The sequence below is a fragment of the Neophocaena asiaeorientalis genome, unplaced genomic scaffold, assembly GCF_003031525.2.
Source record: "Neophocaena asiaeorientalis asiaeorientalis breed wild unplaced genomic scaffold, Neophocaena_asiaeorientalis_V1.1 scaffold346, whole genome shotgun sequence".
In the NCBI taxonomy this organism is placed as follows: domain Eukaryota; kingdom Metazoa; phylum Chordata; class Mammalia; order Artiodactyla; family Phocoenidae; genus Neophocaena; species Neophocaena asiaeorientalis.
This window is the reverse complement of record NW_020175400.1, coordinates 921,827-943,570: the sequence shown is the minus strand read 5'-3', so window position 1 is coordinate 943,570 and position 21,744 is coordinate 921,827. Positions and strand designations below refer to the sequence as shown.

The 21,744-nt window shown below is 44.2% G+C and overlaps 1 protein-coding gene across 6 annotated transcripts in view; it reads left to right on the top strand.

Annotated features, from left to right (window-relative positions):
- The window catches only part of ZNF592 (zinc finger protein 592), a 55,760-nt gene that overhangs the window by 13,566 nt on the left and 20,450 nt on the right, over positions 1-21,744 (top strand). For 2 of the 6 annotated variants that reach the window (XM_024766446.1, XM_024766447.1), the window contains 2 exons: positions 3,316-3,399; positions 12,963-15,225. In XM_024766446.1, coding sequence (XP_024622214.1) covers positions 12,982-15,225 — 2,244 coding nt within the window. In that variant the 5' untranslated portion in view covers positions 3,316-3,399; positions 12,963-12,981. Of the gene's footprint in view, positions 1-2,953; positions 2,996-3,297; positions 3,400-3,853; positions 3,979-12,962; positions 15,226-21,744 lie in introns of those variants that run through there. The other 4 variants (XM_024766448.1, XM_024766452.1, XM_024766450.1 and 1 more) reach the window with 4 other exon arrangements.

Here is a 21,744-nt window from a genome sequence, read left to right as displayed (position 1 = left end):
AGAAAATAATATGGTAAACTCCCATGTACTCCTCATGCAGATCCAACAGTTATCATTTCATGGCCAATCTTGTCTCATTTATACATGCCCTCCCTGCTCTCTTCCTCCTGCCCTGTGTTATTTTGAGGCAGATCCCAGATATCACATCATTTTATCTGTGAACATTTCACAGATAATATCTTAAAAAGATAAGGACTTTTAATATTCCATTTTTTTCTGATGGTGGAAGGGCACATAGGGATGTCCTTTGAACACATTATTTTCTGTCATTCCCTTGGATCACCAGGGACATATGCAGTGGGCACACATTGCAGATACCTGGATGTTGGGTCCGTTGCCATGCTGGGTTGTTGGTGAAAAGCTGCCGTGGCTGGCGCCCTGCTTTCCTGCAGGAGGCTGGCTGCACTTGGGTCTGAGCAGTCATGGTGAAAGAGCCCACCCGGCTCTCTTTTGAGAGGGGAAGGAGAGAAGAGAGAGGAAGAAGGGGATAAAGAAGAACATCTGTGAGGGAGACAAGAGGGGGAAGAGAGAAAGGGACGGAGGAATGGAGAGGGGCATGGAGGAAGGAGTAGGGGGAGAGAGAGGAACAGAAAGGAGAATAGTGTGTGTGTGTGTGTGTGTGTGTGTGTGTGTGTGTGTGTGTGTGTGTGTGGAGGTGTGGAGGTGTGAGAAAAAGAAAAGGGGAGTGAGAGTAGAGTACCTGGGAGAGGCATCCTTTACTAGGCCCTTGACTCACCAGCTCCTAAACTCCTTAGTGACCTAAGGGAAATGAAGAGACACCCCAATACTAATAGTACATTTGCCCCCCACCCCAACCTTTTAATTTCGGGATATTTGGGACTGTGGTTTGCCTGTGGTAGATGAGATTGGTGGCACACCCAGAGCCACCAAACACAGGGGTACCAGAGCTGGGGAAGGAGTGATCTGCGGAATGGCCACTTTTTCTTTTCTGGGGCCCTTTTATTCGGGGAGTGGATGCTTGGTTCCCAGCAAGTCTGAGGCTACTGGCTTCCTACCTAAATTTGGGGATCCCTACTACCAAGAGATGATGCTTTTACAAAGTTCAGTGGGGGGAAACTCCTCAAGGATGGTGTGTGAACAAGAGGAGTCCTGTCTCTCTTTTTTCTGTCTCTGGGTCTTGTTCCCTTTTAACAAAGTGCAGTGTCCCTTAGTGCTGAGATCTGTTTCAAGTAATGAAAGGAAAAGGGGGTACTGGTTACAAAGTATCAGTTTTTATCTCAGTTCTTAGCTCTGCTTAAACTTTGTTGCCTATACCTAGTTTCCACTTGTATCATCCCAGTCAGTTGTACAGTCTTTTATAATCCCAATTCCTTTCAGTTCTATCCTCTTTTGTTCCTTTTTATCTTTTCTAAAAATCTAACTGCTTTATTGAGATATAATTCACGTGCCATACAGTTTACCCATTTAAAGTGCGTATTTCCATGGTTTTTGGTATATTCACAGAGTTGTATCCTCTTGTCTTAAGACTCAAGACCACCTTGTGTTCTCCTCTTCCCTGCGGTTCTCAGAGCTAGCCTTCCCCCTCCACTGGCATCACACTGATCCAGTCCTCAAGACAGACAATGGCCAGTAGGCACTTAACACCAATAAAATATAATATTTAACTTAGTCCTGCGGGGGCCCAGGGTTCATAGACAAGTGTGACTTCAGATAGACCCTTTCCCACTGGCAAGGCCCCATCACCACTCAAGGTCTCTCTATTTATAAAAAGTTTTCAAAAGCTAAATACAAACAGTGTAGCAAATTTGCCAGCTGCTTGACTGGTAATAAACTTGCTTAGGAATCTGTGACTATCCTTGAACAATCTTCGTTCTGGACAGATGAGCCTGTCACATCATTCCCCCTTTCTAATGGCGGATTACTGTCTAGTAAACATAGTGGAGCTTACACACAGAAAATAAATAAATGAGCAATTATATAATGTGTCAGATGCTATAAGGGCTGTGAAGAAAAACAAAGCAGACTAAAGGGACAGAGATTGATGGTGAGGGTGGGGATTGGTATCTTATGCACAATGGTCATAGAAGGCTCCTGAGAAAGTGGTGTTTGAATAAAGACCTGAAGGAAGTGAGGAGTGGGCCCACAGAGATCTGAGGGGAAGAACATTCCAAGCAGAGGGAATAGTAAGTGTAGAGGCTCTGAGCAGGAGTATGCCCTGCTTGGTTGAGGAGCAGTAAGGAGTCTGGAGCAGACTGGCAACAGAGAGGTGTAGGAGACAGAGGGCAGTTAGATCGTCCTGGCCATGTAGGCTGGGGTGAAGACTGGATTTTACTCTGCGTGAGGTGGGACGGTGTTGAAGGGTTTTAAGGAGAGGAGGAACATGATCTGGTGGATGATTTAAAAGCAGCACTCTGGCTGCTGTGTTGCGAGTGAGTAGTAGAGGCAAAGAGGAGAGACAAGGAGACCAGTCATCAGGCTTTTGTGGGAATCCAGGAGAGAAAAGAAGATGGTTGGAGGTGGTGAGAAATGGTTGGATTTGGTTACATTTTGGAAGTAGAGTTGACGGGATTTGCTTATGGATTGGATGAAGGGTATGAGGGAAAGAGAGGACTCAAAGATGCCAAGGTTTGGCCCAAGCAACTGGAAGGACTGAGTTGTCATTTACTGAAATGAGAAAGAATGTAGGAGGAAATCCAAGAGTTAGATTTTGGACATATTAGATTTGAGATGCCTATCCAAGTAGAAATCCAAGTCTAGAATCGAGGGATACCAATTAATTAATGATTCAGTGAGTGCCTGTTGAGGGGCTTATGAAATAGCAGAAGAGAGAACATTTTACTGGTAAGCTACATTAAAGGTAGTTTAAAGGTACTACATTAAAGGTAGAAAATTATGAGGAGAAATAAGTAAAACAAAAGGGAGCACAAGGGAGGATGAGACGACTTCTGACAAGGGCAGTCAGAGAAAGTCCCTTTCCCTTCCTTGCTTGTAGGAAGCCTGTGTCCCCTTGATGAGCCTTTGGTGGCACTCACAGGTATGTGGTTGAGAGGTGTTTTCAGTGGGTTGTGGAGGGGAGGGCACTCAAAAACAGGGTCTGGGCCTTCCCTTTGTGTCCTCAGTGCCTGGCATAAGTCTTGGCATTTGGTAATTATTTGATGGATGAACTTCCCCTTTCTGAGCCTCAGTTCTTCATGTATAAAATGAAGAGGTTGGACTAGACCAGTGCCCTGGAATCAACTGGGAAGCTTTTTAAAAAAATGCAGGGATCCATCCCAGGCCTACTGAATCAGAATTTCCACAGTGGAGCCTGGGATTCTGTGTTTTAAAGTCACTCCCCATGTTATTCTTTTGCAGTCAGTCCAGCAGCAGTCTGCAGACGGGCATTTGGAAGCCACTGGACCAGGTCATTTCTGAGGTCCACTTCAGCTCTAACATCCTGTGAGTCTTGTTAGAATGCTTGCACTGCAATTCTGTTCTTGGGAAATGGAATTTTTGGTTGGGGTGGAAGGGCTTAGACAGGGAGAAGAGAAGCTGCCTCTGGGTGACGGACATCTTGGGCAGGGCAGGCAGGGACAGGTGTATCAGCCAGGGTTTGGAGAGGCTTCAAGGAAAGGTTCTGGGAGGGGTGGGAGCAGTGACAGCCCCCATAACATTGGGAACCAGGTGTGTTAGGCCCTGGACATAGAGGTAAAGGATATGACCCCAATTTTCGGGAGACTCACAGACTGATGAGAAAACTTAGGATCCCAGCCTACTGTGGGAAGTGCTGCCATAGAGGAAGGGAGGAAGGGAAGGGCAGAGGACTCAGAGAAGGCATCCAGGAGGAGGGACCCTGGAACAGGAGCTTGGGGATGAGGAGGAGTTCTCGGGCAGATTTATGTTTGGGGCCACTCAGGAGGAACAGCTCAAGCTCTGACACCAGTGACTGAAATGTACCCTGGGAAGTGGCTGGAGAGGTGGACACAGACCAGATGGGAATGGCTTCTGCACACTGGAAGAAGAGTTTACTTACTGAAGGTGATGGGGATTTTGAACTGGGACGTCTCTGTGATCAGATAAGTGTTTTACAGCAACCATTCTGGCAAAATATGCATTGGCAGGACTAAGACCAGATAGAGGAAAAGACAAGTGAAACGCTTTGTTGTTTTGCCTGGGTCTGTTGGGGCACCTGTTTTCTTGTATACTGCTGAGAATCTCTTTGGGCTGTTCTTTGCTAATGATTAGAATGCCAGGTGCCTCATGAAATGAAGCATTGACCACTGATTGACTCAGAATGTCTGTGACTTGGGATCACTTAGACCTATAAGAAGGCCTCAGATGTGTATTCAGGAGGGCAGTAGTATATATGTGGCAGAGAGTCTGCTTGTCTACATTAGGACTTAAGTTTTATGTAGAAATCCAATAGTTCTAGATTAATTTGCCCAGCTGTTGTAGCCTAGCCTGTTCAAGGTCTCAGAGACCCTTCAAGTTAGTTTAATTTTACATATTAAACCAAGGCCTGCCTAAGATCCTTACATAGGTAATTGGTGACAGCATAGGGGTGAAAGTTAGTTCTCCGTGGTTCACAATTTCTTATTCTTTTAGCTCTACTATTCCCAGTCTGGGGCTTCATCCTGGGTCCAGGAACATGGAACTCTTTTTTTCTGTTCCTTTTGATCCAGCTAAAGTTTCACTGAGCTCCCTTCTCTACCACCCATAGAAGCAGTGTCTCTTTCTGATCAGTGTTCCAGCCAGAGTCCAGATTGAAGTTCCTGCAAGTCATGGGAGTAGCAGCTTGCTCTTGTGCTTGCTTGCTCATTCTCTCTTTCCCCTTGCCCAGTTTCCATTCCTGGTACAGAAGTTCTCCCACCTGGGAACAAACTCAAGTACTTTCTTAGGGTCTGCTAAATAATCTCTCTCTCTCTCTCTCTCTCTCTCTCTCTCTCTGTGTGTGTCTCATACAGTTTGAGTTATTTTTTGCTTTATTATCCCCTGGGATGTTCCTTCTGAAATAGAAAGCTGGGGGAAATTTTATTTATCCGTTTTTATTTATTTATTTGTTTTCATAAATTTATTTTATTTTTGGCTGCATTGGGTCTTTGTTGCTGCACGTGGGCTTTTCTCTGATTGTGGCGAGTGGGGGCTACTCTTCGTTGTGGTGCACGGGCTTCTCATGGCGGTGGTTTCTCTTGTTGTGGAGCACAGGCCCTACGTGTGCGGGCTTCAGTAATTGTGGTACACGGGCTCAGTAGTTGTGGCTCGCGGGCTCTAGAGTGCGGGCTCAGTAGTTGTGGCGCGTGGGCTTAGTTGCTCCGCGGCATGTGGGATCTTCCTGGACCAGGGCTCGAACCCGCGTCCCCTGCATCGGCAGGCAGATTCTTAACCACTGCACCACCGGGGAAGCCCCTATTTATCCATTTTTAAACTCTTAACTGTTATAACAATAATTGAACACAGTTTATGTCAATATCTACGCCATATTCAGTCATGTGGGGCAGTAGGGTAAAGAGTTCACCTACAGGTTGTAAAACATACATACTCATCCTTCCTTCTAGTCCTCATCCAACAAGGTGGCAAATAAAAGGAAACAATTTTGTTGTTTCACAGCCCAGTGTTCCCTAAATCATGTGGTCTTTCATTTTCATCGTATAAATCTGTGATGTTATTTGTTTCCTTGTTTCATTAGACAGAATACACTGAATCAGACTTTTCTTAAATTTGGAGTGTCTCTGCCCCCTTGATGTTCTGTTATTGCTGAACTTAATATTATTAAGAAAAACAGGTGGGGCTTCCCTGGTGGCGCAGTGGTTGAGAGCCCGCCTGCCGATGCAGGGGACATGGGTTTGTGCCCTGGTCCGAGAAGATCCCACGTGCTATGGAGCGGCTGAGCCCGTGAGCCATGGCCACTGAGCCTGCGCGTCCGGAGCCTGTGCTCCTCAACGGGAGAGGCCACAACAGTGAGAGGCCCGCGTACAGCAAAAAAAAAAAAAAGAAAAAAAAAAAGAAAAACAGGTGACCAAGTTTAACGTTATTTGAAATTCAAAGGTTTCAATGCTGAGGGAAAGAAAGCTCATGGATTTAGTGACAATTCCTTGTTTTTAGTTTCTCAGAGCCTTTTAAAAAAAAGATTCTAGATTTGAATAAGTGTGGATGTTACTACATTTATATATTTTACCTTTAACAATATCAGTATATTTTCTGACTAATGGATTAAGTTGTTGTTGTTGGTTTTGGTCTATATCTTTTATTTACTTCAAACTTCAAAAATGCTGCCCTCTGCTCTCTAGTGTTTGAGGTTTGATGAACAAACCTATACTTCAATTATGTTCCCCCTTTCCTCTAAATCTTCATCTCTCTAGAATAAAATAAGAGTTCTAATTTTTAGGCTCTTATTAGAAAGCTCTTCCATCTACTCAGTCTCATTTATCAGGACCTTTTCCAACTCTCATACATCTTTCTCTCTTTTTTTTTTTTAAGAAGATGTTGGGGGTAGGAGTTTATTAATTAATTAATTTATTTTTGCTGGGTCTTCGTTTCTGTGCGAGGGCTTTCTCTAGTTGTGCCAAGCAGGGGCCACTCTTCATCACGGTGCACGGGTCTCTCACTATCACGGCCTCTCTTTTTGCAGAGCACAGGCTCCAGACGCGCAGGCTCAGTAGTTGTGGCTCACGGGCCTAGTTGCTCCGCGGCATGTGTGATCCCCCCAGACCAGGGCTCGAACCCGTGTCCCCTGCATTAGCAGGCAGATGATTCTTAACCACTGCGCCACCAGGGAAGCCCTGGTACATCTTTCTTCAAGTGTGGGGAGCCAAAACTGCTCAGCACATCTCTCTGTGGACACTGAGTGGTTGTGAATAAGGGCAGGATCACAAGTTTTATTTTGTTTCCAGTGTCCTTTCTGATAATGCCCAGTGTTTTCTGGGCCTTTTGTGATGAAACATGCAACATGGTGTCTTAAGGGAACAGTCTAAGCTGATGCTTCTTTATCGAACAGTTTAGCTTAGAACCCATTATTCTAACCATAACCATGTACATTCTAGTATAATTGGAATTGCTTTTCCCTAAACGTTCCTTCACATTTGCTTTCACTAATGCTACTTTGCCATAATTTCGCCTATTCATACAGCCTCCTTAGAACTTGTCTTTTAATTTCGCATTTTCATTTCTGGAACAGCTTTTAGGCCATTTGCAGTCTTGAAGGTTTCATTTTATTGCTTCAACAAATATTTATTGACTGCCTAATGGAGAATGCAGTGGTGAATGAGACAGATAGGTCTCTTCCCTCATGAATCTTACAGCCTAATGTTTTTCTGCTAGATTATTGGTTCCCAAAGCATTGAGATCTCCTTTTCAAATTAATTTTTTCATGGACTCTCATTCAGTAGTGGTGTTTTTAATGGCTGGTCATTGGGAACACATTTGTGGATATGAAGTTGGGTCCCCAGTGGGTTGGGAACTATCATTCTAGGCAATTTATGAAAGCATTGAGCTCCAGTCCAGAACTGGTCAATGGGTTAAAAAACACCATCGTTCATGGTTTCCCATAAATGACAATCACATAAAGACAAACATACATGCAACATGGAATTCAGTTTGTTGTTTTTTTGGTGGAATTTTGGCATTAGAAATTCTGCCTACTAGTTCTGCCATGATCATATTGTTTTTATCCCCTCAAAGAATTCGAATAGGTTAATTAGGCCTGATGAGGCCGTTTTAAAATTAAGGTGTTCTTCCCTCCCTCTCACCTAGTTGATATGTTTATTTAACTGTTTGGCAAGATTTCCTGGGCAGCTAGTAGACCCTGTAATAAATACTGGGTATTTATATTCACTTTAACATTTTTTTAAGTTTCCAGATCTTCCCTGAATTGAAACTTACCCTGAGAGGATACAGCGTCAGTCTGCCAGTTCACCCCCAGGGGGGTTGTATGTATCGTAGCATGGTTCCACCTTCTCACCTTTGAGTGAAATTTGCTCTTGGCCTAGGGCTTAGAGAACCAGGGAGCCTGCCTTGTCTGTTGACTAGGCCATTCTAGATCACTGGGTGAGCTCACCATGGCGTGGATCTACCTTGTTCAGATGCTTCAGGGTAAACCCTGCTGAGTGCTCTGCAGGGTGAGCCATGGTTCCTAGGCTGGTATTTGTGGACATGGGGCAGGGGCCATCACCTCTGGGTCCTGAGTACTGCCCCCAGGCAAGGTAGGCAGGCAGCCATCTGTGGTTTGCTCTTTCCAACTTCGGCTGCTTGCAACAAGTTGCAGACATTGGTGTATGCTGAAGCTTTTTATTTTGACTACACCTTTAATTTTAATTAAGTTACTTCACCGATTTTTCTAGCTGGCAGTCCCTTGCTAAGTCATGCCAGATGTGCTTAAAGAGTTTTATAGTGATGATTTTTAGAGTCCTCTGTAAGAAGCTCCCCAAATTTTTTTTTAATATAAATTTACTTATTTTATTTATTTATCTTTGGCTGCGTTGGGTCTTCGTTGCTGCATGTGGGCTTTCTCTAGTTGCGTGGGTGGGGGCTACTCTTCATTGCAGTGCGTGGGCTTATCATTGCAGTGGCTTCTCTTGTGGAGCTCAGGCTATAGGCACGAGGGCTCTAGAGCACAGGCTTGGTAGTTGTGGCGCATGGGGCTTAGGTGCTCCGCGGCATGTGGGATCTTCCCGGACCAGGGCTTGAACCCGTGTCCCCTGCATTGGCAGGTGGGTTCTTAACCACTGTGCCACCAAGGAAGCCCCAAATGCCTCAAATTTTTTTGGCCTGCCTAATTTCTTCTTTTCATAGGTTAAAAATATAATTTAATAAAATTACTTAAGCAATAAAATTGGAAATAAATCGTTTGAATAAATAATTTGAAAATGTAGATAAAAAGGAAAAAATAATTTCATTATCTGTTGAGATATTTTTGACATTTTAGAGTATTCCTCTAGGCCTTTTCATAAGAACTATGTATAGTAAAAAAATTTTTTTTGTTTTAAATAGAGATTGTACTGTGTGTACACTTCAGTATCTTTTTTCTTCATTTTAGGAGCATTTCTCATAGTCTTAAATATTGATCTATAATGATGCCTACCTAGTATTTAATTGTGTAAATAGACCATAATTTATTGAACCAACTTCCTATTGTTGGGACTTTAGGTTATGTCTCCTTTTTTGTTATAAAATAATTTTGTTATAAATAATTCTGTAATGATTATTTTTGTCACATGCATCTCTATTTCCTTAGGATAAATAACTGGAAGTGGAATTATTGAGCCTTATGTATGTATTGCTAAATTGCTCTTTAGACAGGTTGTATCAATTTCTATTACTTTCAAAAATGCTTATTTTGCTACATCTCTGCCAACACTGGGGATTATTAGTTTTTGAAAACTTTGGTCAATTTAATAAGCCAAAAATGTTTCTCATTATTTCAATTTGTGTTTCTCTATTTTTTGTGAGGTTGCAACTTTTGTTATGCATGAATTGTCCATTTGTGGTTGTTCTTTTTTTAACTGCCTGCTCATCACTTTTGCTTATTTTTCTAATATGTTGATTATCTTTTACTAACTACTTTTTAAGGACCTTTTACATATTAATAAAGATATTAATGATAGTAATTATTAAACGTTGCAAATATTCCTTTTGGTTGTTTGCTTTTTAACTATGTGTTGGTAGGTTTTTGATGAATAGAACTTTTTATTGGTAGTCTTTTTCTTTGTAGTTTCTCCTTTGCTTTTTTTTTCTACTTTGTTTTTTTTGGCTGCGTTGGGTTTTCTTTGCTGCGTGCTGGCTTTCTCTAGTTGCGGTGAGCAGGGGCTACCCTTTGGTGCTTGGGCTTCTTATTGTGGTGGCTTCTGTTATTGCTGAGCATGGGCTCTAGGTGCACGGGCTTCAGTAGTTGTGGCGCACGGGCTTAGTTGCGCCGCGGCGTGTGGGATTTTCCCGGACCAGGAATCGAACCTGTGTCCCCTGCATTGGCAGGCGGATTCTTTTTTAAACATCTTTATTGGAGTATAATTACTTGACATTGTTGTGTTAGTTTCTGCCGTGTAACAAAGTGAATCAGCTATACGTATACACGTATCCCCACATCCCCTCCCTCTTGCATCTCCCTCCCACCCTCCCTATCCCACCCCTCTAGGTGGTCACAAAGCACCGCGCTGGTCTCACTGTGCTATGTGGTTGCTTCCCGCTAGCTATCTGTTTGACATTTGGTAGTGTATATATGTCAATGCCACTCTCTCACTTCGTTGGCAGGCGGATTCTTAATCACTGCGCCACCAAGGAAGTCCCTCTCCTTTGCTTTTATAACAGGGTACATTTTGATTAATTTCTACTTTCTACTTATAAACAATGCGATACTTACTTTAGAGCAGAGTTTAAAGAAATACAGACACTTGGGCACACTGTGAGTCTTTTTTAAAAAATATTTATTTATTTATTTATTTGGCTGCACCAGGTCTTAGTTGCAGCGTGTAGGATCTAGTTCCCTGATCAGGGATCGAACCCGGGCCCCCTGCATTGGGAGCGCGGAGTCTTAACCACTGGACCACCAGGAAAGTCCCCCACTGTAAGTCTTTTAACAGTTACCGATTGCTGCTGATTTTGGTTGTCCTTACTAGGGCTAAATAGAAAACAGGATTTGATCTTTGGCTTTTAAAAGTATCAGCCTTGGTATTTAAAATTCAAAGGTTATAAAAGTTTTTCCTGCTGCTGATGTTGAGCTGCCACACAATTTATTAGCTCTGATTTTCCTAGCAAAAGATACCTTTTGCTCTGACCTCTGACCATTCTTGGCCAATCCCTGAGATTTCTCTGTGTGAAGAACATCATTACTTTCATGTTGTATCTCTCTGCTTCAAGCCTCTGTGACTTGGAGTTAAACAGTAGTAGGCTTCTCGATAATCCTTGCACACACTGCCAGCTACTACCCCTCCTCCCCCACAGGCTTTTCCCAGCCCCTTAAGAAGACTAATCTATTCCACCCTTCTCCCTCAATCTTTTTTTCCTAGACTGAAAGGGGGTGGGGGGGAGTTGGAGATAAGCTTATAAAGCAAATACCACATAGGTGTTTCCTTATAGTTGGGATCAGCCTGCAAAGTAGTTCACTTGGTATTGGGATGCTGATTGCTTCCACTGATATCCAGTATATTCCTCTCGCTTATGGGCTCCAACAGTTTTATTCCACCAAACAATCATTTGTTGTCCAGAAACTTTACATCTCATTTCAGCGAGATATTCTGCCCACTCATATTTAGTTAACTGGTATTTCACTTTATTAGTATCTACCATAATTAGATACCTTCCCAATGGGGCGGTCTGTTTCATTTTCCGTGAGAACTCTTAAGAAGGCAGATGTGTTTTGTTGGGGCTTGGTGGGGTGGGACAAGAAACCAAACCTGCAAGCCTGTTGATCCCATGGGATGGCAATAGATATATCTCTGCCAGCTGTTCCCCTGTGGTTCTAATTTTTGTTCTTTTCTTTATTTTCCCTTTTTAAAATTATAAAGGCAGTCTACCAGCACACACACACAAAAGTTGTGAAAAATTAACACACCAGTGATCCCACCACCCTGCATAAATTACTTTTCTCTTTTAATCTTGGCTCAAATGGATACTTAGTTTTACATTGTCATAGTTTGACAACATTTTTGTATGTGTTTTTTATTTTAATCTTAACACTGTAAGTAATTTTTCATGTTGCTACATAGATTTCATAATTGGGATTTTTAATAACTACATAATAGTCTATCAGTTACTTAACCATTCCCTGTCCTTGGACATTGAGATTCTTTGTGTGTATGTGGGTGTCTCCTTTTTGTGTTGTTTTAATAATGCTGTATACTTTTGCATATAACTTTTGGGAATTTTTGTTCTTAGGATAAATTTCTGGCAGTGGGGTTCCTGGACCCAAGGATTTGCCCCTGATCTGGTTCTGCGCAGCTACTGTACTGCTTTCTAAAAGAGTTGTGTCAATCTGCATCCACAAAGGCTTTCAGTACAAACATGGTGTAGGAAATACTTACGCAAATAAGGCTCTGGGATGCTGAAGCAGATGCAGGATTTATGGGCTGAACAAGGGAGATAGTGGGTTTTTTTCTTCCTCTTTCCAGCAGGTTTGAGCCAGGCAGCTTCATGTCTTATCTAAGTGTGAGTATTTTAGTAACTTCCTAAGGGAAGGCCTCTTTCGTAGGGCCTTGGGTTTCCTCCTTTGCAGTAGTTTTTGTAGCTCTGCTTCTACAGATCATGAAGGAAACAGGTGGATTTTCTTTCCTTTGTGTATTAAGTTAAAATAAAATTTAGGGCTTCTCTAAAACTATTCTCTGGCCAGTTTGATAACTGTGTGTTTCTTTGAGAGTCACCCTGTCCCTCAGGTTTAGTGATTCATTCACCAACCAATAACAGATTTGGGGTGAAAATTAAGGAATCAAGCAGACACTGACTAGAGAAAAAAATACCTAGGGGATGACATAATCTGCTAGAGTTTGTTTAATCCTGGCAGTGGTAAATCATTTTGGATTTGCTTGGATTCATGCAGCAAAAAACCAAGTTATACAAAGTTAATGATTAATTACTAAAAGTAAATTAGCAGAAGTTATAGCCAAGTCTCATATGAACCAGAAGTTTTCTAAAGAACGGAGGTGCTGAGCCATGCTTTTTTTTTTTAAAGGGCTGAGTGATTGGTTTTTTGCTAATGCTTATGATCATCGAGTGATGATATTCTCTGAGAAATTGAGAGAGTGTGGTGTGAGTGTACCCTCTTTTTGGCTCTGCAACCAACCAGGAATTTCAAGGTATTAATGCAGGCTTGTCACTACATACTAACTTTTCTTTCCACTCCTCCCCCAATGTCCCCAGCATTTTGGAAACCTGTTGGGGTAAAACTCAGGTGTGTGACTTCCCATAGCGTGGGGATTTGTGCATGTGCGTGCTGGCTGCATGTGTGTTAGCGAGATGGGTTTGTGATGAAGATGATGCTGGACAGAGCCCAGTGGGATCCTGGTGATCACTGATTCTGTTCTCTGTTTCTGTTACAGCCCTTGCCAGCATCCAGCCATGGGGGATATGAAAACTCCAGATTTTGATGACCTTCTGGCTGCCTTTGACATCCCAGACCCCACCAGCCTTGATGCCAAGGAGGCCATCCAGACCCCCAGTGAGGAGAATGAGAGTCCCCTCAAACCTCCAGGCATGTGTATGGATGAGAATGTGTCCTTGTCTCACTCAGGATCAGCCTCAGATGTGCCAGCCGTGAGTGTCATCGTCAAGAACACCAGCCGCCAGGAGTCATTTGAAGCGGAGAAAGACCACGTTGCTCCCAGCCTCCTACACAATGGATTCCGGGGCTCGGACCTGCCTCCAGATCCCCACAACCTAGGCCACAACTGTGGGAAGTTTGATTCCACTTTCATGAATGGAGATAGTACCAGGAGTTTCCCCAGCAAGCTGGAACCTTCCAAGTCAGAGCCCTTACCAACTTTTAACCAGTTCAGTCCAATCTCCAGCCCCGAACCCGAGGATGCCATCAAAGATAATGGGTTTGGGATAAAGCCCAAGCACTCTGACAGTTATTTCCCACCCCCTCCTGGGTGTGAGTCTGTGGGGGGCCCGGTCCTGGAGGCTCTGACTAAGTTTCCAGTCCCAGAGCTGCATATGTTTGACCACTTTTGTAAGAAAGAGCCCAAGCCAGAACCCCCGCCCCTGGGGAGTCAGCAGGAGCACGAGCACGGTGGGCAGAAGGCAGTGGAGCCTCACAGGGAGCTGGATACCAGTCGATTCTTTGGGGAAGCTTTGGAGTTCAACAGCCACCCCGGCCACAGTATCGGAGAGCCTAAGGGGCTTGCCTCGGAGCTAGGTACCTGCTCGTCAGTGCCCCCTAGGCAGCGTCTTAAGCCAGCTCATTCCAAGCTGTCCTCTTGTGTTGCAGCATTGGTGGCCCTGCAAGCTAAACGAGTGGCCAGTGTCACCAAGGAGGATCAGCCTACCCACACAAAGGATCCCTCAGGGCCCACAAAAGAGGGCTCCAAAGGCAGCCCCAAAATGCCCAAGTCACCAAAGAGTCCCCGGAGCCCTCTGGAGGCCACTAGGAAAAGTATCAAGCCATCAGACAGCCCTCGGAGCATCTGCAGTGACAGCAGCAGCAAAGGCTCCCCTTCTGTGGCTGCCAGCTCCCCACCAGCAATTCCCAAAGTCAGAATCAAAACCATTAAGACATCATCAGGGGAAATCAAACGGACTGTCACAAGGATCCTGCCAGACCCTGATGATCCCAGTAAGTCCCCTGCTGGGTCACCTCTAGGAAGCGCCATTGCTGAGGCCCCGAGCGAGGTGCAAGAGGATGAGGTCACTGCCCTGTCTGGGGCGGAGCACTTTCTTGAGGTGGGCACAAATTCAGGGAGCCCTCAGGGTGACAGGAAGGGGGATGAGAGCATGACAAAAGCCAGTGAATCTTCAACTTCCTGCTGCAGCTCTGGGTCCCGGGGCCCAAAGGGGGCTGCCTCGAGCTCACAGATGGGCAAGAAGCAGCAGCAGAGCACAGCACTGCAGGCATCCACCCTGGCCCCTGCCAACCTCCTGCCCAAAGCCGTGCACCTGGCCAACCTGAATCTGGTCCCCCACAGTGTGGCCGCGTCCGTGACGGCCAAGTCCTCAGCACAGAGGCGGAGCCAGCCACAGCTCACGCAGATGTCGGTGCCCCTGGTCCACCAGGTGAAAAAGGCCGCCCCACTGGTTGTGGAGGTCTTCAACAAGGTCCTCCACAGCTCCAACCCCGTGCCCCTCTACGCGCCAAATCTCAGCCCGCCTGCGGACAGCAGGATCCACGTGCCGGCCAGTGGGTACTGCTGCCTGGAGTGTGGGGATGCGTTTGCCTTAGAGAAGAGCCTGAGCCAGCACTACGGCCGGCGGAGCGTCCACATCGAGGTGCTGTGCACACTGTGCTCCCAGACGCTGCTCTTCTTCAACAAGTGCAGCCTGCTCCGGCATGCCCGTGACCACAAGAGCAAGGGTCTCGTCATGCAGTGCTCTCAGCTGCTTGTGAAGCCCATCTCTGCGGACCAAATGTTCGTGTCGGCCCCCGCGAACTCCATGGCACCAGCAACCCCGGCTCCCCCCTCCTCCCCCAAACATGGCCTCACTTCAAGCAGTGCCAGCCCCCCACTTCCAGCTTTGCCGCTCTACCCAGACCCTGTGAGGCTCATCCGGCACAGTATCAAGTGTCTCGAATGTCACAAGCAGATGCGAGACTACATGGCTATGGCTGCGCATTTCCAGAGGATGACGGAGGAGACCGAGGGGCTGGTAAGCAGACCCTCTCTGTGATAGTTGTCAGGCCCCTGGTTCGCACGGTTCCATGACTGGGCATGGAGAGAGAAGCTCATTGATGTGGGGCAGTGTGGCATCTTAAGAGTCCTAGAAGACGAATCTGGCTTGCTGGTTAGCGACCCACCTGGATATTTAGTGCTTGGTGTTTATTGGGAAAAGCATCCTGCCCACAACTGAGGGGAGACCCTGAAGATTTAACGAGTGTATTTATGGACACTCCGCTCCCACTCCAGTGGCCTCTCAGGGTCCATTGTTGGGCCGGGGCTAGGGCTCTGCTGGATGGTCCCCTGGTCTCTGGCAGCTGTCAGCACAGTCCTTGCACGTGCCCAAAGAACTTGGGGGCCTCTGCCAAGTGCATAGGTGCATCACTGCCCTGCGCCTCTGTCTGTACTTCTAAGAACCTTGTCTTTACCAAGTTGTTGTGCCCCACGGTGGACATAGCTGTTTTTGCAGAATCCCTTTGGGGAAGCTGTCATAGGGCCAGTAGCAGGGTTGATGTGGAAGGAGAGTAGACTGACATGTGGGCCCTGAGTCAAAGGCTTTGGGGCCTCGTCCCTTCATCTCTGTTCTCACTACTAAGAAAGCAGCTGCCCTTATCTCTTGTTCCGATTTCTTGGTTATGCTTGATGAGAACTTGATAAGTGTGTGAGAGTGTGTGTGTGTGTGTGTGTGTGTGTGTGTGTGTGTGACTTAAGGCATTCCATGCTGAAAACACCCTTTGGCACCTTGTGTGTCGGTTGTTGTCTGTATTAGCAAGGTACTCTGAAGAAGCAGGCCTCCAGAAGGCTCTTCTCTTCCCTCTCCAGGTGGCTCCCTTAACAACTTAGCCAAGCCCAGACCCTCACCAAGCCTCCCTAAGCCAGGGCCACAGAGACCTGGAAGGAAAGCAGACCAGCTCTTTTTACTTCAGTTCACAGTGACCCACGCACCTGTTGGTGTCTTGATGAGCTCTGCCCTTGTTTATCGAGTGTCCCCCGTGTGCACAGAGGCTCTGTGTCAAGAGCAGGGTTGCCCGTAGGAGGAAGTCGCACCATTCTTCCAGGAGCTCACGATGGCTCAGCAAGGGCAGGTCTCCCCACCCGAACTGCTAGAGTGTGTGGCAGGCTAAGGGCTGAAATCAGGCTTGTAACATAGTTGCATAGAGTTCCTCAGAGGGACTAATTCCTCGTGGTTCCAGGCATAGGGAGGGTGCCACGTGGACATGACATTTGAGCTGGACCTGCAGGGATGAGTTTGGAGGAGGGGGAGGGGCAAGGGGTGTTCCAGGTATAGGGCAAAGGTATGGGAAAGTGCAAAGTGGTTTGAGGAACAGTGAGTTCTTGGGAGTGAGACCAGCCTTGGGAGTGTTGGGCTAGAGACAGGAGGTAGAATTCAGTAGGCAGCCCCTGAAAGGGGCCAGCAAGGTGCCGTAAGTCCCTGTTGCCTCTCATCTTCACCTTCTCTGTTTCAGTTTGCATTTTCTTTCTAATGAGTCAGGTGGAGTGTGGGTCCCCCAGGCCCTTTCCTCTGGGGCTTCAGGTATTCCTGCTGTACCAGCATGGTTGACTTGGACAGGATCACTTCTTCTGGGTCATCTGATCAGAACCTTTGCCAGTGAAGGTCTGATACCTGTGCCTGTGGTTTTTCCCCCACACTTTTCTTCACTCGCCTTTTAAAATCTGAGCAGGCTAAAGTCTGGGTGTAGGATCCCAGGCTGGCACCCTTCTCATCCTGCATCTTCTCTGTGTCATTCTCCTTCAGTGGGAGCTGGACAAGAGGGCCCCCCAGAGGGAAAGGGAGGGGTTGCTGTGAGGCTTCTCAGTCCAGCTCTTTTCTCTCACAAAATATCCTGCCAATAAATGTGGCCTTAGAGTCTCAGGGAAAGGGGAAGGCTTGAGTTCTGGGATCAAAATCTAACCTTGATGGCTGTTGGCTTTGGGTTTCCCAAGATGGTACCCAAGCTTTAGGCCATATGAGGGGCAGGCAGTGGACCAGTGGGTGGGGTTGGGCTCCACTCTGCTGGAGGGACTGTAGGACAGCATGTTTGGGCCTTTGACTTCTTCCTGGGAGTCTGAACCACTTATGCCTCCCTCTGCAGTGGCTGGACGGGTCCTTCCCCTTACATTCCAAGCCACCTTGTTGGGCAGATGTCAGCACAAAGAGATTATTTCTTCTTGTTCTTAAGCTTTTGTTTAACTATGTCATTATCACACCTAACAAAATTAATAACAGTTCCTTAACATTGTCTAATACAATTCATATTCAAATTTTCCATTCATGTCAAAATTGTCTTTTTACAGTTGAGCTTGTTTTGAATCAGAATCCAAATGTGGACCAAGTGTTGTGTTTGTTTGTTATATCTTTGAAATTTCTCAATCTAGAGCAGTACCTTTTCCTACTCCACCCAACAAGGGCCCCCCGCTCCCCCTTATTTTTCACATCATTGTTTTGTTGAAGAAACTGGTTCGTGTGTCCTGAGAACTTTCCAGGACAATTCTGGGTTTCACTGATTGCTTCCTGAGAATTTTTCAGGATAATTTTGAGTTTGATTGCTTCCTCATACGGTTAATTTGTTCTATACCCCATATTTTATCTGTAGGCTAGAAGTTAGCAATGAAGACTTGATTAGATTCGTCTTGAGGAATGGGAAATCTGTGTTCTTCATAATTCATTACTTCAGGGAGGCACAATGTGCTTGATTATGTCCGTTTTAATGATGCTAAACTTGATCAGTGAGTTTAGGTGGGTAATGTTCAGATCCCTTCCTTATAAAGTTTCCTATCTTTTTACCTAATGATTTTAGCAGCCGTTAATAATTGCTGCTTGAGTCAGTAATTTTATTAGGAGTTGCAGGAGGTTGTTTTAAATTTTATTATTTCTTTCTTATTTATTAGCTGGAATTCTGTATAAAATCTTTTCCTCTTCCTTGAGGGCTATTAGGTTACCCTGAAATACAGTTTATGTTGGAAAAGTGGATAAATTTGTTTCCCTCAGTTAACAGTTTTCACAGTAGTGAATTGATGCCCCAACAATCTTAAATGGTGTTTTGAGAGTCCCTCCTCTATTATTTTTAAAAATTGTGGTAAAGTACACGTAACATAAAGTTTACCATCTTAACCATTTTTTAAGTGTACAGTTTAGTAGCGTTAAGTACATTCACATTGTTGTGCAATCAGTTTCCAGAACTCTTTTCATCTTGAAGAACTGAAACTCTAAACCTATTAAATAACAACTCCCTATTCTCCCCTCCCCTTTCCCCCTGGCAACCACCATTCTACTTTCTGTTTCTATGAATTTGACTATTCTAGGTAGCTCACATAAATGGAATCATACAGTGTTTGTCTCTTTTTGACTGGCTCATTTCACTTAGTATAACAGCTTCAAGGTTCACACATGTTTTAGCATTTGACAGAATTTCCTTTCTTTTTAAGGCTGAATAATATTCTGTTGTTGTATATACCACATTTTGTTTATCCATTCATTCACTGATGGACACTTGAGTTGCCTCCAGTTGTATTATGAATAATGCTGCTCTCAACATGGTGTACAGATATCTTTCAGGACCTTACTTTCAATTCTTTTTTTGTGGGATCAGGTATTTTATTTTATGTTATTACAGTTGCTGTACAATGTTATGTTAGTTAGGGGTGTACAGTACAGTGATTCGCAAGTTTTGAAGGTTATACTCCAAAATTTATAGTTATCGTAAAATATTGGCTATATTCCTTGTGTTGTACAATATCAGTTCTTTTGGGTAGATATCCAGAAGTGGAATTGCTGGATCATATGGTAATTCTATTTTTAATTTTTCGGGGAGCCCCCATACTGTTTTCTACAGTGGCTGTACCATTTTACATTCCCACCAATAGTGCACATGGGTTCCAATTTCTCCACATCCTCACCAGCATTTGTTATTTTCTGTTTTTTTCATAGTAGCCACCCTAATCGGTATGAGGTGACTTCCTCTATTATTTTTAGTGGTAGTGTTATAATGAACTTATTGGTTTCTATATATTCAGTATGTTTATGTGTTCAGTCATTCTTTTTTTTTCTTTTCCATTATGGTTTTATTACAGGATATTGAATATAGTTCCATGTGCTACACAGTAGGACCTTGTTGTTTATCCATTTTATATGTAATAGTTTGCATCTGCTAATCCCAAACTCTCAATCCATCCCTCCTTAATCCCCTCAGCCCCTTGGCAACCACAAGTCTGTTCGCTATGTCTGTGAGTCTGTTTCTATTTCATAATAAGTTCATTTGTGTCATATTTTGGATTCCACGTATAAATGATATCATATAGTAGTTGTCTTTCTCTTTCTGACTTAATTCACTTAGTGTGATAATCTCCAGACCCATCCATGTTGCTGCAAATGGCATTATTTCATTCTTTTTTGTGGTTGAGTAGTATTCCATTGTGTGTGTGTGTGTGTGTGTGTGTGTGTATACGTACGTGTGTGCATACATACATACCACGTCTTCTTTATCCATTCATCTGTCCAGAGACATTTAGGTTGCTTCCATGTCTTGGCCATTGTAAACAGTGCTGCTCTGAACATAGGGGTGCATGTATCTTTTCGAATTATAGTTTAGTCTGGGTATATGCCCAGGAGTGCGAATTGCTGGATGATATGGCAACTCTATTTTTAGTTTTTTGAAGAACCTCCATACTGTTTTTCATAGTGGCTGCACCAATTTACATTTCCACCAACAGTGGAAATGTTGCTATTTGTAGACTTTGTAGACTTTTTAATGATGACCATTCTGACTTGTGTGAGGTGGTACCTCTTTGTAGTTTTGATTTGCATTTTTCTAATAATTAGCGATGTTGAGCATCTTTTCATGTGCCTACTGGCCGTCTGTATGTCTTCTTTGGAGAAATGTCTGTTTAGGTCTTCTGCCCGTTTTTTGATTGGTTTGTTTGTTTTTTTGTTGTTGAGTTGTATGAGCTATTTGTATATTTTGGAAACTGAGCCCTTGTTGGTTGCATTGTTTGCAAATATTTTCTCCCAGTCTGTGGGTTGTCTTTTTGTTGTGTTTATGGTTTCCTTTGCTGTGCAAAAGCTTATAAGTTTGACTAGGTTCCATTTGTTTATTTTTGCTTTTATTTCTATTGCCTTGGGAGACTGACCTAAGAAAACATGGGTACAATTTATGTCAGAGAATGTTTTGCCTACATTCTCTTCTAGGAGTTTTAAGGTGTCATGTCTTATATTTAAGTCTTGAAGCCATTTTGAGTTTATTTGTGTGTATGGTGTGAGGGTGTGTTCTAATTTCATTGATTTACATGTGGCTCTCCAGCTTTCACAGCACCACTTGCTTGAAGGGACTGTCTTTGCTCCATTGTATAGTCTTGTCTCCTTTGTCAAAGATTAATTGACTGTAGGTTTGTGGGTTTATTTCTGGGCTCTCTATTCTGTTCCGTTGATTCATGTGTCTGTTTTTGTGTCAGTACCATGGTGTTTTGATTACCGTAGCTTTGTAATATTGTCTGAAGTCTGTGAGGGTTATGCCTTCTGCTTTGCTCTTTTTCCTCAGGATTGTTTTGGCAATTCTGAGGCCTTAATGGTTCCATATAAGTTTTAGAATTATTTGCTATTTCTGTGGAAAATATCCTGGGTAATTTGATAGGGATCGCATTAAATCTGTAGATTGCTTTGGGTAGCATGGCCATTTTAACAATATTAATTCCTCCAATCCAAGAGCATGGGATATCTTTCCATATCTTTGAAACATCTTCGGTTTCCTTTATCAGTGTTTTATAGTTCTCATCACATAAGTCTTTCACCTCCTTGGTCAGGTTTATTCTTAAGTTGTTGTTGTTTTGTTTTGTTTTTAATTAATTAATTAATTTATTTATTTATTTGGCCGAGTTGGGTCTTTGTTGCTGCGCGTGGACTTTCTCTAGTTGCAGCAAGTGGGGGCTACCCTTCGTTATGGTGCGTGGGCTTCTTGTTGTGGAGCATGGGCTCTAGGCGTGCAGGCTTCAGTAGTTGTGGCTTGCAGGCTCTAGAGCACAGGCTCAGTAGTTGTGGCGCACGGGCTTAGCTGCTCCGTGGCATGTGGGATCTTCCCGGACCAGGGCTCGAACCCGTGTCCTCTGCATTGGCAGGTGGATTCTTAACCAATGCTCCACCACGGAAGCCCCCTGTTGTTTTTTTTTTAACATGATTTTTTTTAACATCTTTATTGGAGTATAATTGCTTTACAATGGTGTGTTAGTTTCTGCTTTTAGTGGAAATGGTTTCAGTTTTTCACCATTGAGGACGATGTTGGCTGTGGGTTTGTTATATATGGCCTTTATTATGTTGAGGAAAGTTCCCACTATGCCTGCTGTCTGGAGGGTTTTTATCATAAATGGATGTTGAATTCTGTCGAAAGCTTTCTCTCCATCTATTGAGATGATCATACGGTTTTCCTCCTTCAATTTGTTAATGTGGTGTATCACGTTGATTGATTTGCGTATATTGAAGAATCCTTGCATTCCTGGGATAAACCCCACTTGATCATAGTGT